The sequence below is a fragment of the Mustela nivalis genome (genome assembly GCF_964662115.1).
Source record: "Mustela nivalis genome assembly, contig: HAP1_SCAFFOLD_3124, whole genome shotgun sequence".
Classification (NCBI taxonomy): Eukaryota; Metazoa; Chordata; class Mammalia; order Carnivora; family Mustelidae; genus Mustela; species Mustela nivalis.
Genome location: NW_028133546.1, coordinates 1 through 14,614, shown reverse-complemented (window position 1 = coordinate 14,614; position 14,614 = coordinate 1). Strand labels below are relative to the sequence as shown.

Below are 14,614 nucleotides of genomic sequence, written 5' to 3'. Positions count from 1 at the left end.
CGTGATGAAATAGCATGCCTCGTGTTTCTCTAGATGTCAGGCAAGGAGTTTCGCACTTCCTAGTTTCTTTGCTCATGGTCCACTTCTCCCTTGTTCCCCTTTTCTTCTCGGAATCTGAAGCGAAAAACATGCCCAGATGGTTGGCGCTGCCATCTATCGAGGCTCACAGTGCCAGGATCGGAGGCAGTGGCAAGGCCAACATGCGCCCAGAAACTCAGATTCTGAGTTGAATGGCTCCCCGAATGATGGGTGCTAAGTTGGGGAAAATCCTCTGCTAGTCCAGCCTCAGTTACAACCACGGGCTCACAAGTATGGTGATGTGGAGGAAGCATGCGGAATTGTGCCTCCATTCCTCTTCTGCAACAACTGTGGGGCATTCAGTCCATGCATTTGAAGATGCAGGGTATTGGGGCAATGCCGTTGCAGAGGGACAAGAGATCGCTACCTGTCTCCCAGGCCTGAGGCCCTGTCCCTGCCTTCCTCACCACCCTCTGCTCTGCTCCCAGTTGCTCTCCAGCCACACTGGATGCCTCTTTCATGTCCTCTGGCCAACCCAGCTTCTGGTAGTGAGGCTCTAAGGCAGAGGTGCCTTCCCTCTTCATGACACAGGGCAGCCAGACTTGTGTGGGACTAGCTCCCTTGTTTTTATTCTGTCCTCAGCGCTGTCCCCCTCAGTGAGGCCTTTCGGGCCTTTCTCTCCAATGACTCTGCAGCCTTCTTTCAGAGTATTCTTCGTTTGTCTCACGGAACGCTTGCTCTTTTCTTTCGCATGGCACTGTTTGGTGCGTTGGTCCATCTCTAGACTGTGGGACCCTCCATACTGTGTTGCACAGTGACTTGTGCCAGTGTGCATTCCCACGGATGGTGTCCAAGGGTTCCCTGTTCTCCCTGTCCTCACCGGCATTTGTTAGCTCCTATGCTCCCAACCAACAATCTACCGTAGGATCCCAGAGTTCCACGCCTGGGAACATACTCCTAGACAGCCAAGGAATATGGCCAAGAACTCCCTGCGCCCACCCCCATGGTCAGGAATCCTTGTGGACACCGCTTATTCTGGTCATCCTTTTAGGGCCTAGGAAAATGAAGTCATTGTGTTGTGTAGCTGAGACGTGCACAGTGCTCGATGTCAGTTCTTTCAATCCAACTGGGGCCGAAAATATTTTACTATTCATAATGAGCCTCGGGAAAGTTGACTTGGTAAAGGAATGACACGTAAGCAAAACTGGAAACAGCAGAAGCTAAAGTCAGTAGATGACGACAGGCATAGGAACACCCAAGCCCTTGCATCAACAATGGGTTCTGAGTGGGGGGAAAAATCAGGGAAGGAAAAATCAAGCAGACGAAGGAGAATGTTCAGTTTGGGTTCTGTTTGAAAACATGATCAAGGAATAACAGGTCTCAAGAAATTAACTCTGAAAAATACCTTCTCACATAAAGTTGTCCCGGGTGGGGCAATTCTGTCTTTCAACCTCGAAGTAGGCACAGAAGGACATTTTGTTGGCTCCATGTTGTCTCAAGGAAAATGGCAGAAGTCGAATGGCTGAGAGAGGACCTACCTGGAAAGGGTATAAAGGGCCAGATGAAATGGTCCTGTGTTCATTTCTCCATCTTTGCAGCTTTTCAGTGCAATTTATTTTTAGGTCGTGAAGTCCATGAAGTTCACGGAGTACATTCTAAATGTCTTAAAAAGCATTAATGTCTTTGTCCCAAGCTCCCTGGAACCCACCTTCCCATCTCCTTGGCATCTTGTCCATCTAAAGCTCTTTAGCATGCGTCAGACTCTTCCCGCGAGCGCCTCCTTCCAGCCCTTGGCAAACACCATTCTACTTTCTGTCCTTCGGAGTCCACTCTAGGTAGGTCCTAAGAGTGGAGTCCAAGTTGGTTATCTTCATGCATACTCCTCTCACTTAGCACACCCTCCTCAACGTTCGCCCACGGGGTGGCGCATGTCAATGTTTTTGTCCTCTTTAGCGAATGAATACTATCCCAAGGTCTGTATATACAACATCTGTTCCTCCCTGGACAGATACTTGGATTGCGTTCATGGGTTAGCTTTTAGGAACCATGCTGCCATGAGAAGGTGTGCTCAGATAAGTCTCCAGGACCATACTATCCTGTTCATGAATGTGGGTACCTAGCACAGAAGGGCAAGTACTAAAACACATGGTAGTGCGAAAGTTGATTTTTTAAAAACGGTTTATTTATTCATTTGTCAGCGTGAGAAAGAGGCATGCAGAAGCAGGAGAAGTGGCAGGCAGAGCAGGCAGGGGAGAAGCAGGCTCCCGGCTGAGCAAGAAGCCCGATGTGGGACTCCATCCCAGGATCCTGAGACCTCAACAGACTGAGCCACCCAGGTGTCCCACTCAAGTTGATTTTTGTGAAGAGCTGTCATACTGATTTCACAAGCATGCCCTTAAACATTCCTACCACACCCAATCAGCAAGGTTCCTAATTCTCTTTATCTTTGCCATGGCTTGGTCTTTTCCTTTCTCCCGAGTGTTTTGTTTTGTTTTGTTTTGCTTTGTTGTGTTTTGTTTTGTTTTTCTTTTTCCATGGGGAGCCAACCTCATGGATTCATAAAGGTATCTCATTGCTTGCAATTTCCTTCCTTGCGTATAGCTTTGAGGTTATGTCTCTTGCCCATGTGTACATTCACACATCACATTTGACTTGTTTTTCTCTTGTTGTTGATGTTGTTGAGTTCCTGGGATCTCTAGATATTGTGGATATTGAGAACCTGCCAGATCCATGGTTTGCAAACATGCTTTCCCGACTTCTGGACTGTGCTTTCCCTTGGTTGATAACGTCATTCAAGTCACAAAGATTTTAAGTATCCTGAATGTCCAGGGTGTGAGTTTCCTTTTCTTTTCCATCCTGTGCCTTGCAGGTCGTATCCATGAAATCATTGCACAATCCTGTTTTGTGAAGGTGAGGAAGATGGATGCTGCGGCGCTCGGAATTCAGAGAGGAAACAGGATCGCTGGTGGAGGCAGGCAGCAGCAGGAACTGGAGACGCACAGGCCTAATGCTGGGGTCCTGACCAGATGCGATGGCGCGATGATAGGAATAGGTACCTTGGGCGAGCAGGAGCCGTGTACTGGAAATGGTACCCTGCCCATTTGGGGCACCACTGTGTGTGGTGATGGCAGCAGTGAGACATAGGACTGGACATGTCCCCAAGCTCAGCCCTTCTTCAAAGGGAGCCTTTTATTGCCACCTGCTCCAGTCCTGTTTGAAGGGTTTCTTAATCCGACGAGGGACATAGATTTATTCCACGACAAAGGGTGATGATAGTGGTGTGGTGACACCTGTCTCCGAGGAACTTCTCATCCCTCTATCATGAGCCACTGTGACAGGTGAGCCACTGTCTGGAGTCAGCCGCCAAGAAGGGGTTCGAATGCCTCAAGGACACTGGGAACAACCTCCAAGAGGGACCAGTCTGTCATTGCCATGCTGAGCTGAATTCAGGTAAGACCTTTGTACCCTTGTTGTGTGTTCCCAGTTCATGGTCACGTAGTTCTGCAGGTTCTTCTATGGGAGAGAGGGCAGGGCCGTGTCTGAAGGGGAGCTGGAGAGCTCTGGCACGTCCACGACTGAGATGGAGACTTTGCCCCTAGTCATCCCTCAAGTGAACAAAGGGATGGATGTCATGCAGCATCCACCTTCCAGCCAGTACTATTCATGCCACCTTTCTGGAAAACTTGTAGTGAGGCCCTTGGAAAGGTTGGGGGGGGGGGCGCACCTGTAGTCACTCCTGTGGCACATAGGGATATTACCTGCTTGGGGTGAGTCACCTTGAAGAAAAAAAGGGTTTGCCCCCTGTCAAGAGTGCTCCGAAATGACTAGAAGGGCATGAGGACTGCAACTGGTGAAAGCCTGTTTGAAAAACTTCTTTAGGGCTGAAAGGGGTAGAATGTCCTGAGCATTGCCTTTTCGTGAATAGGCTATGTCATTTCCTTGCTTGAGGGAAGAAAAGAAATCATCCCGTATTTTCCACATTGAAAATCAAGGAAACACAGAACCTTGGATTGTATTTTGTTGTTGTTGTGGAAAGTCAGTAAGCCACCGTACAGTTCCTCATCAGCTTCCGAGGTAGTGCCCAGCTGTTCATCAGTTGCGTTTCACCCCCAGTGCTCATCCCATCGCATGCCCTCCTTTATGCTCCTGCCCGAATTGTCCCATACCCGCACCCACCTCCCCTCCAGCAACCCTCTGCTTGTTTCTTTGCTTTTTTTTTTAATTTAATTTTTCTTTATTTTCAGGATAACAGTATTCATTATTTTTGCACCACCCCCAGTGCTCCGTGCAATCCGTGCCCTCTATAATACCCACCACCTGGTACCCCGACCTCCCACGCCCCCGCCCCTTCAAAACCCTCAGATTGTTTTCCAGAGTCTATAGTCTCTCAAGGTTCACCTCCCCTTCCAGTTTTCCCTAACTCCCTTCTCCTCTCTAACTCCCCATGTGCTCCCTGCTATTTGTTAGGCTCCTCTGCTTGTTTCTTAGAGAAGAGCCTCGCATCGTTTTTCTCCCTCTCTGGTGGCTTCCCATTCAGTTTTCCCTCCCTTCCCCTGTGATTATCAAATGGCTTCATGCATAGGTGGAACTTAAGACCCAGGGCAGGGGATCCCAGTGGGCTTTCTTTCAGTGAGGTTATTGTGTACCTTTCCATGTTTGGCCGCATTTCGCTTTTCCTGGGAACTGACCCATTCCAGTGATATGTGTCCATTGTGTGTGGGGGGACGGGGGTTCTTCATTCTTGCTCAGGGAGTTGGGATCCTGATGCTGGTGTCAGGAGAACCTCCTCTGTGTTCCTGTTCCACTGGTGCCCTTTGGGGCCTCCCTTTCCTTCTCTGGAAGACGATGAGAGATCCAGTTGTGCAATGTTTTCCAGAAGGCCCTTTAGCTCAGTCTTCCAGGGGCTAGAAATAGCCAGCTTTGGTTTAGTCCACCAAACACGGGGTAGCAATATTCCCTTCAACTACTCCATGAGGACACACAACCAAGGAGAATGGAAATACCAGAGGAGCGTAGCTCCAAGGGGACGTCGGTGAAATGCTTTTACGACAGCCAATATCCTAGGAAGGTGTGTGTTTTCTGTGATCACAGAGGTGGGCACTGGCCTTTCCATATCAACAGATGTCACTTTTGTCTTTGGGCTCTTTCACTGATCTTTAAGGTGCATTCACGTACAGCCTGAGGAGACCTGATTGGGAAACTCTCAGAGCGTAATCTCATTTTGGTCTCCTAATACCCACCTTTCAAAGACAATTTTGAAAATACAGTCTAATGGACGTACAGTATTTTCGTCGTTTCAGTTGAAGAGTAGGGATTCAGGAATTCTGTATGTGACTCGGTGCTCAGCACAGTAAGTGTCTTCTTAATCCCCACCCCCTCTTCCACCCATCCGCCCACCTGGTTCCCAACAGTATGTTCCCTATATTTGAGCCGGTGTTTTTGATTGCCTCTGTTTCCTGATTCCCTTTATTCTTTTCTGTTTCTGAAAAGTCACACATGAATCAAAGCCCATGTTAACAAAACACCCACGGTTCGGTCCACAGTGGCTCCCAGGGTTCCCCATCCCTGCTCTGTACCTGCCTGTCTCTCCTCTGAGCGGTTGCTGAAAGGTTTCTGACCAAGGGAACATAGGGCAAGAGATGGTCTTTGACAGCTTCAAGCTTTCATGACCAAACCCGTTGTCACTTCCCTGGGACTCTCTTGTGTTCCATCGCTTTCTGCCCAGTATCCCGGAACTTCGCAAGCCAGCACTGGTGTTTCGAATGGCCTTGCACAGAGGCCACAGTGGAAGCAGCGTAGGAGTGCCCAGGCTACTAGGGAGAAAGGGACTCAAGCTCAGGATTTCGCTTCCACTGAACAAACTGTCTTTCCTGCCATCCTGCCTCCCTATACTCTGGAGGAGAAGAGGAGGAGAGGCCTGTGGGGGTGGACCAAGCCCTGCCTGGCTGTTGATCTTCCTGACAATCAAACACCTCTTTGTGGCTGCCAGACGGTTGCGCATCGATCTCTTCCTGGTGGTGAAAGAGAGGACGTTTTGTCCACTGGTCCGCTGGCAAGTTGTCTCTCCGTGTGCTCCGGGGACAGGTGGCCGGGGCATTAGCTGCGAGCATGCTGGAAGTGCAGAGTGTCAGGTCCCTCCCAGGGGTACTCAGTCGGAATCTGCCCTTTGCCGAGAAACCCTGGGCATCAGAGCCTGAGAGGGTCGTCCCCCCAAAAGCACTGTGGAATGTTCCACAGAGGGAGCGCTAATGGGCCACCTTGATCCACCAGTGGGGAAGGGGTGGTTGTTTCCTGGGCCCTTTGGGCCATTTCTCTCTGCCGAGAACCCCCTGAAGGGTTGATTCCCCAGTGGCCCTGGTGGGGATGGTCCTGGGAGAAAGGAAAGAACACCCCCCAGGCTGGGACTTAGAGTCGAGATGGAAGCTAAGCCTGCACCCAACAGCAGGAGCTCCAACTCGCCCAGGCTGAGCGACTGCTCAGGAGCTCTGTGTTGTGCTTTGGCTAGGTCCTTATGTGTCAGCTGATGGTATTGGGGATTTTTCTTGTGGTGCTGGATCCTGTCTTCTTAGATTCCCTGGCGCTGTATCTGCAAGGTTGGGGACCCTTGGCGTGTCCTTTTGCTTCCATGTAATTTTGGACATCCTCTTTGGATTCCGGGTTGACCCAGTGCTGGTTGGGTAGCATGTAATTGAACTTCCATGGATTCGTGGTCTCTCCAGGGTTGCTCTTAGGGTTCATTTGGCGTTCCGTAGCATCGTGCTGAGAAAAGATGCGTGGGATGATATCCATCTTTTGGAGTTTGTTGAGACTTGGGTTGTGCCCTAACGTGTGATCTACTCTGGAGAATGTTCCATGTGCACTGGAAATCCAGCACTGCGGATGCTGCGGTTTCAGGGTGGAAGGTTCTGCATCTACGTGTTGAAACGGGTGCATCCCTCAAAGCCATAGATTCCCTGTTGATTGTCAGTTTGGATCCTGTGTCCATTAGCAGATGTGGGGTGTTAGAGTCCCCCACTGCATGGTACGGCTGTCAAAGGTGACTTTATGTTTGTTATGCACTGTTGGATGCCTTTGGGTGCTCCCATGGTGCGTGTCTACATATTTCGAGATGTTCTCTCCTATTACATGGCCTCCCTTGCGAGGAAGTAGTGTCCTTCTCTGTGGCTTCGTACCTCCCCCCTTTGGTTCAGAGTCTGTTGTGTCTGGAGAGAAGGATTCCTACCCTTGCTTCGTTTCGCATCCATTTGCATGATAGACGCTTCTCCCCTGCTCACATTCCATGTGTGTGTTGGTCTACCGCGTCAGGCGAGTTCCCCATTTCAGACAAGTGAGTGGAACATGGGTGTGTCACCTGGTGGATGATGGAGACCAGGGACTTCAGAACCACCTGGACCTGACAGTGCCCTTGGCCAGCCAGGAGAGTGTGGGGTTTCTCTGGTCAAGGATCTGAACCTTTATCCTGGCAAGGGAGAACCAATCTCTGCTCCATCAGGCCCCAGCCAGGGAGCAGTGGCTACCATGGACCTGACCAAGAGGGTCAGGGGCCTGAAGGGCCCCACGGCCTTGCCAAGAACTGCGTAAGGAAATGCAGGATGGCTGGACATCCTAGCTCCTAGGTCAGCATAGACGTGAATAGAGCCAGAGACACCTCCCAGTTTCTTTCGTTTTTCTCCAGCCTCACCCAAAAGAAGCAGGGAAAAGGAATCCAGAGATCCTGGATAAGGATCCCAGGGGGATTCCAGTCTTGGTAAAGGGTGAACCTGGAGAGCCTCTAGGGAAACTGAGGACGGGACGTCCTGCCTGCCCTTCTTCCATTTACAAAATATCTTCCTCAGATTTTGGAGCTTCCACAGGCAGGGTTGAATCTCTTTGCATGTGTTTTCCCTACATCGTGCTGATGCAATTCAGGAGACTGAACTCGACAACCGTCAGTCCCAAATACTGGGTCCAAACCCGCACAAACACACGCACACGTAGCATATCCCCAAGGAAGCAAGACATCGTCCTCCTTGCTTTAGAGGGTAGAGTAGCAGCCCCTCTCCTGGGCAGCACATAGTTCTGGGGAGGGGAAGGAACTCTCCAGGACTCGCCTGGTCAGGGTTTGTTGCCTTCCTGGGGAAGGACCTGCAACGTCTCCATCTCAGGGGTCCTGAGGGCTGTGTCTGCTGTTTGCCCAGATGCCTGACACAGAAATGAACCTGTCCTCTGAGGAAACGGCATTGGGAGGTGCCACCAGTAATGAGTAGTGCCACCAGAAGTGAGGAGGGCTGGCTCCTCTCCTTTCTGCCCCATTGAATAGCTGCTGACTCTGTAAGATTTCTGGGTTCAGGAATGAAGAAGAGAGTCTGTACACGTTGTACATTACCGTAGGAAATAAAAGAACCAAACGCACACGTGGGCAGGTAGAGGAGAAAATAAAAACCTTTATTATTATTATTATTATTATTATTATTATTATTATTATTATTACTACTACTACTACTATTATTATTTGGGTAAGAAAACTTTAATCCCAAGGGTTCTCATTCCTTTTTGTTGTTGTGGTGGTGGTGGTTGTGGTTAAATAACAACCCTTTAATTATATTCAATATTGCCCCTTCCAGAACAAGTAATTCTGTAGGGGAGAGGAAGGGGTGTTGAGCAGCGGATGGGGCTCGTGCACCACAAGTAGCCCAGGGGCCGAGGGGCAATCCTTGGCTCAGCCAGTGTGCACGGGTTCAGGTCTGATGGTGGCTGTAGCCAGTGGTCCTGGTGCTTGTGTTCTGCTGGCCAGCTAGGACCGCGGCTCCAGCTGGCATGACAGGTTGTAGCTAAGGACAGAGGGACACCTGTGAGTTGAGCAGCAGCTGGCATTCAGGAGTCCCTCCCAGGGTTTTCCCACAGCTGGTGTCTGGCTGCCCAGGGAGCCCTAGAAGGAGGATCCCAGGCGGGGCCAGCAGAAAGAGTCCACCCCGACGTCGCCTGACCCAGCTCCTGAGTGGGCCTCACCTGTCCTCCTCGCTGAGCCGCTCCACAGCCCAGAACCAGGCCGTGAATGGATGCTGGGGCTCTAGGCAGTAATTCTCTGCCGCCGCCTGGAGCAGCATGATGTCCGTGAGGACTCGGTATTCCTGGGCCGGGACAGAGGCACAGGATGCACCCTGAGCCTGGGTGGGGAAGCTACAGGGCCAGGTGAGGGCCGAGCAGCGGGACAGGGGTCGGGTCCTGGGTCTTGGCACACATGACCACCCTCCTGCATGCAACTTCGTCTGGTCCCAAACTGTTCTCAGAGGCTAGTAGAATTAGCCTCTCCTCCATCAAGGGAAGTTCTCCTTGATGCCCTTCTGGATCCCTACTGACTGACTCGATGGGTCTTGCACTTCATTCTTAGCAACCTGTCCCAGGAAATGGGAGATGGAGGGGAGTGGATGGAGCCAAGCAATGTTCTTCCCAGGGGCGTCTCTGATAGGGTCTGCCTGCCCTTCCCTACAGCCAGGGCTACGTATGCTCACCTTATTCTTTTTGCGGTGGTTGATCTCATTGCCCTGGAAAGTAGACAACCATTGTCCTTCAGAAAGAGGCCCCCGGTCAGTCCTAGCACCTTACACCCACCCGTTCTGAGGCTGCGCGTAGGCCAGGACCCCGGAGGGGGCCGCCAAGCCACACACACAATGAGACTGGGGTTAGGGCAAGCCCTGGGGTCCAGAGGAAGGAAGACTGGGGGATGCTGAAAGGGCTCCCGGTCAGCACCCTGCAGCACAACACTCTGTGGTGACTGAAGGGAGCGGCAGACGCCTCAGGCAGGCAGGATCTGCTGGGCTCCTGAAGTGTGGCTGATGTGCAGGGTCCTGACTTCACTGTCCCCGACAGGCAAGGTCTGAGGGAGAGGCTGCAGCCCATGCACACAGAGCGCATGCAGCTTCACCTTCAGGATGCGCTGGTGCTTCCCCAGTCTTGGGCCACCCGTCTGGGTGCAGACTCCCTTCCCTCAGCACTGAGATGGGCGCAGACTCCCTTCCCTCAGCACTGAGATGGGCAAGAGATGCCAGTTCTTAGGGGCGGCTGTGAGGCTGTGGGGAAGGGAGGTCTCCGAAGGACTCAGAGCTCAGGGCTCAGTCCGGGGACTCTCTGCTCCCTGTCCTCAGGACTCTGGTCCCTCCTCCACAATCCTCAGGCTCACCCACCTCCAGGTAGTCCTCCATTGCTGTATCAAGCACCACCAGGTCGGAGAGGAAAGTGCCAAGGTATGGGACGACACCCTGTGTCATGAGGGGTAGGTTTGGGATGAGTCCCTGCTGTCTGGTGCCCACAGGGGCCCTCCCCGAAAAGACTTCAGCGTCCTGGCCCACCCCACTTTCCCACATGGAAAAGGGCCTAGGACCCTTAGTTGCTTCCCCTGGATTCGCTTTCCCCTCACCCTCCCAGAACATCAGACTCCTCCTAATCGCCTCCAGGGCCTGCTTTTTGAAATTCAAAAAACCCCCTGGCTATGGAGCCCCGGGCCCCTCCCCAGCCCCAAATCCATTCTCTACCCAGCCTGCTAGACTCCTTCCTCCTGGTCCCCAGGAAAGAAGACATTGAGCAACTGTGGCGGCAGGCAGGAGGTGGAGCTGGAGTGGCAGGTCCCACCTGTCCTGATCTGGACGCTTCTAGCCCTCAGGGAGGAGCCCCTCTCCCCTGGCCTTGGAGGCCCTGTCCCTCAGGCACACTCACCTTCTTGGGCAGCCCCTTCCGCGCTCTCTGCAGCTGCCTCACCAGGCTGGCCAGTTTGTTCGAGGGCCGCTTCTAGAGGGCCAAGGACAAGATCCTTGAGAGCAGAATAGCCTCAGTCCCCTTGCGCCCACCGTCTTTGACTGCAGACCCTAGACGTCCGACCTACGTCTGCTGATACTGACGCTCCATTCCCCTGAAGCATGCCACGAGTCCTTCTAGAACAATCTCAGCTCCCCCATTCAGTCCATGGGGGACCTGGAGCTTGGAGCCTGGCCTCCCTGAGCCTGTTTTCCCATGGGCAGAAGGGGGAACTCCACCTACCTCCTGCGGTCTCCTGAGCACTCAGGATCCTCTTAGGATCATCATTTTTGTGGCCCACAACCCATCCCCACCCCATCTGTGAGCAGGGGCCTGTCCTCTGGGCTGTCCGCGTTCATGTGGGCCCCCATGTGGACCTTCTCGATGGATGGACACAGAGAGACCTGAAATCTAGCCTAGGGAGTCTGGATGGGCAGCACCCGCTTGTCCCAGCCCCAGGGGGAATCTTCAGCCCAGGCTGTCAGCACATTCCTGCCAAAGGCTTCTGCTCCCCGAGGAATGCTTCAGGCCATTCCCTACTTCATCCACACAGGATCACGCCTCCTCCCACCCCTCTCCTGTCCTTGGAGCCCTGCACCTCCCGTGCTACCTTGATGAGTAGTTCCCTGCCCTGGGGGTTGCCTTCTGTGCAGAGCTGTTGGAATGTTCGGAAGCTCTTCCTGAAGAGAGGGAAAGAAGTTAGGCTCAGGGGAGTCCTAACGTGGCAGGGTAGAGTGCGAGTCCCTTTTCTTGGAGCAGCCCCGCATGTCCACGGGGCTGGCTGAGGGTTTGCTCTGGGCTGCTCTGAGCACTGGGGTCTTCGTAGGACATGGGAGGGCGTTCTCCTGGGCGTCCCCCTGGGCGTCCCTTCCCAGCTTAATTGAACAGCTCGGTTTGGGTGGGGTTCTGGCTGAACCATGGGCAGAGACTTCAGTGGCTGCCAAGTCACCACGTGGAAATATGGAATTCAGCTGAGGCCAGGGTGGGGCATGGAGGACATTGGATTTCTCAAGCAGGAGGCCTGGTGGCCTGTTCCCCAGGAAGGCTGAGAGGAGCAGCCCCGGGCCCAGGTCCTTTGGTCAGGGTTTGCTGCCTCCCAGGAGGTCCAAGCTGACTGAGGGGGGCAAAGGACAGGCCTGTGGGAGATCCCGCCTCCATCCTGGCCCCTCCTGCAGAGAAGCCTCCTCACCTGGAAACGTTGTCCCATGTCCTCTGCAGGCGGTGGATGGAGGCACTCTGCAGAGCCGCCAGGATGGCACGCAGGGAGGAGTAGTTCCCTAGGATCTGACAGGCCTGGGGGAGGGAGGAGAAGGAGCTGTCAGTGGGAGAGCAGGAGCCCCAGATGCTCGAGAGCTTTAGTGCCCCCCTCGGTTTAGGGCTCCCCCACGGGTGAAGCTGATGTCCAGGGAGCTGCAGAAGGGCACAGGTCAGCCCTAAAGAGGAACACTGCTGGCGAGAGGGAGGATTTTCCCTCACTGCAAAGGAGGCGTCACGTGGGAACTGAGCGTCCCAACGTTGGGCCATGCCCCCGGGAGGAAGAGCCTAGGGACCACAGGCCTTAGAGCAGGGCCTTCAGCCCTGAGAAGGGAGCGAGACAGAAGAGCAGTTCCCGAGGCTCAGGCGAGCCTCAGGGAGCTGGGCCTCCCACAGCATACCTTGGCCACCCGGATCCAGTGGCCCACCACCACGGCCCTGTCCCGGGCTGTCATGCTTGGGTCGCCAAGGCACGTGGTGACGATGCAGCTGGCCACAGCATTGAAGTGGGCGATGGTGGCCCGGACTGTGGGTGCCAGGTGCTCGTTGCCAGGCCTGTTCCTCCGGGACCAGACGGAGCCCAGGCACTGATGGGGCACCACCTTCTTGAACAGCTCCTAGGGGACAGGGGGAGGTGTGTTGAGCCCCACACATGTTCGCCCATGCAAGACTCATGTCCTCGGGAGGGGTCCCAGGTCAGAGCTGGAGCTCAGGAGGCTGCGAATGTGGCCGGAGCCTGCTTAGAGAGCCTGCATTTCATGCCCCTCTTCTTCTCCGAGGGAAGCCAGTGCGGGATGCCCCAGGAGCCAAGAGAGGCAAGGGAAGGGAGGAAGGCGTGTGCACCCTGATCATTCCATGTCCAGGGGGCCGCACCAGGTGGTGCTCCCAAGGGGGCATCTCCTCCTCCAAATGCTCATCCCTGCGGTCCCTGTCTCCTTACAGGTGCCCATTGTCACCTGGTGGCTGAAAGCATGGCTTTCCGTGTCTAGCCTGTCCTTCAGGACGCATCAGATGCCTAAGCCAGGTTGATGGTGCTCAGGCTCCCAGGCAGATGGGTGGGCGACCCATGGACGGGATTGCACACAGGGAGCTGCCCTCCTCCCCGCGGGGGACCAGAGCCTTCCCATTTACGGGCTCTCGCTTCTGAGTCATTGCATCTGCGTGGTACCTCTGCCTCAGTCCTTCTCAGTGCCTGTCTCCACAGTCCGCAGCTGGACAGTGAAAGCTCAGGTCTAAAAACCCTGATGGGTTTCCCCGGTCGGTTAGGGCTGCAGCTGAGATCTGGCCCTATATCCTAGGAGTCCACATCAGGGAAAAGCCGGTATAGGGCAGCGGAGAGCAGAAGAAAAGCCGGCCCTGCCCTCCTACCCTGGGGGCCCAGCTGCTCACCGCATCCATGTAGGTGAGCTGCTCTGCCACCAGCTTGGGAGGGAAGTCCAGGAGGTCAGGCTCCTTCTCTTTGAGCCGCTTCTTGGGTTGGCAGGATGCCTCTGCGGCTGGAGTGGGCTCAGTGGCACCTGCGACAGCTGGCGTGCAAACTCCCAGGCAAGCCGATGGCCCAGCCGTCTGTGCCTCAGGACCCGGCGACCATCCGTAACCTAGGAGCCCCTGTTCCAGTTCTGGAGCAGCCGGTGGAGGGGAGGCTGGCTCGGACCCTGAAGGTGATGGCTGATGCAGAGCCAGGGTTGCCTCTCGCTCCATGGGAGGCTCTTTGGCCGGCTCAGCTGCTGGAACGCGTCGCATAGCGGACACGGGGGTGGGAGTAAGGGGAACGATTCAGCCACATCACTGACACTCCATGTGCCTTTCCCTGAACAGGACGGATCCCATGGCCTTTCAAGGAATACCCAGCCCATGAGCCCCATCCCAGATGGCCTTCCCAGCTTGCAATGCCCCTTACCCTCCGCCTCAGCCTCTGTGAGCTGCAGAAGTTCCCGCTGCCTCAGCGGAACGGGGGCATGGGTGTTTAGGTCCCGGTCATGCCACGTGACGTGCACATAGGCCCCCTTGACCTCCACATGGGCAGTGTGCAGGGACTGCCCGATATCCTGCCGTGTCTGCTCAGGCCAGGTTCCCAAGATGGGACACAGAGTGCTGGGGAAAGTCAAATGTGGGGCAGAGTCAGAGACCTGGCCTTCCCTTCCTTTTCCACGCTACTTCCACAGCACCATCCTTTCGGTGTGGGCCCCACAGAATGGCGCCAGCCCACTTGCAACCCCACTGGAGCTGTCCTTGCTGACTGCTGACCACGTGGGATGAGGGAGGGACCTCCCATAGGTCTGTCCTTTGGCCCCTCAGTCATGCATCCTCCCTGCAGACCAGTGTCTGGGCTTTGGTTGGAGGCCGACGGGTGAGTGGTCCGGTCCCCACCCTTTCTGTCCTTGGCCCCACTTGTGGTGGTCAGCGGAGGTGGATATGGATAGGGGCAGGCGGAGCAAGAATGGACCATCCAAGGGATGGCTGTTGTAGGCACCAACTCAGCCCACAATGGGCTCTGCTTCCCAGAGTGCTTGGCATCCCGTCCACACCTCTCTCGGACTCTTTGGCCTCTTCAGAGGAAGCTGCCCCACTA

General features: G+C 54.4%; 1 protein-coding gene and 1 long non-coding RNA gene across 2 annotated transcripts; one reads left to right on the top strand and one right to left on the bottom strand.

The window, feature by feature from the left end:
• The first annotated feature begins 3,349 nt into the window (after positions 1-3,349).
• Positions 3,350-8,454, top strand: LOC309858664. The gene is made up of 2 exons (XR_014308297.1): positions 3,350-3,468; positions 5,795-8,454. It is a non-coding gene; the product is annotated as an uncharacterized lncRNA (long non-coding RNA).
• Positions 8,455-8,750: 296 nt separating this feature from the next.
• On the bottom strand, positions 8,751-13,223 carry LOC309858663 (ral guanine nucleotide dissociation stimulator-like). Its single transcript, XM_082751370.1, has 8 exons — positions 12,444-13,223; positions 11,978-12,081; positions 11,399-11,468; positions 10,711-10,782; positions 10,182-10,256; positions 9,510-9,542; positions 9,007-9,128; positions 8,751-8,828 (listed from the first exon to the last, which is right to left on the bottom strand). The coding sequence occupies exons 1-8, from the start codon at positions 12,495-12,497 to the stop codon at positions 8,792-8,794; spliced, it is 567 nt and encodes a 188-aa protein (XP_082607496.1). The 5' UTR covers positions 12,498-13,223; the 3' UTR covers positions 8,751-8,791.
• Between the last annotated feature and the right edge of the window lie 1,391 nt (positions 13,224-14,614).

Bases quoted from the DNA above. Each gene is read 5' to 3' on its own strand.
- LOC309858663 (XM_082751370.1), bottom strand. From the start codon at position 12,497: ATGACAGCCCGGGACAGGGCCGTGGTGGTGGGCCACTGGATCCGGGTG. The intron at 9,129-9,509 runs GTGAGCATACGT...GTCCCGGCCCAG, and splicing joins ACCACCGCAAAAAGAATAAG to GAATACCGAGTCCTCACGGA. The intron at 8,829-9,006 runs GTGAGGCCCACT...CTCTGTCCTTAG, and splicing joins CGGCTCAGCGAGGAGGACAG to CTACAACCTGTCATGCCAGC.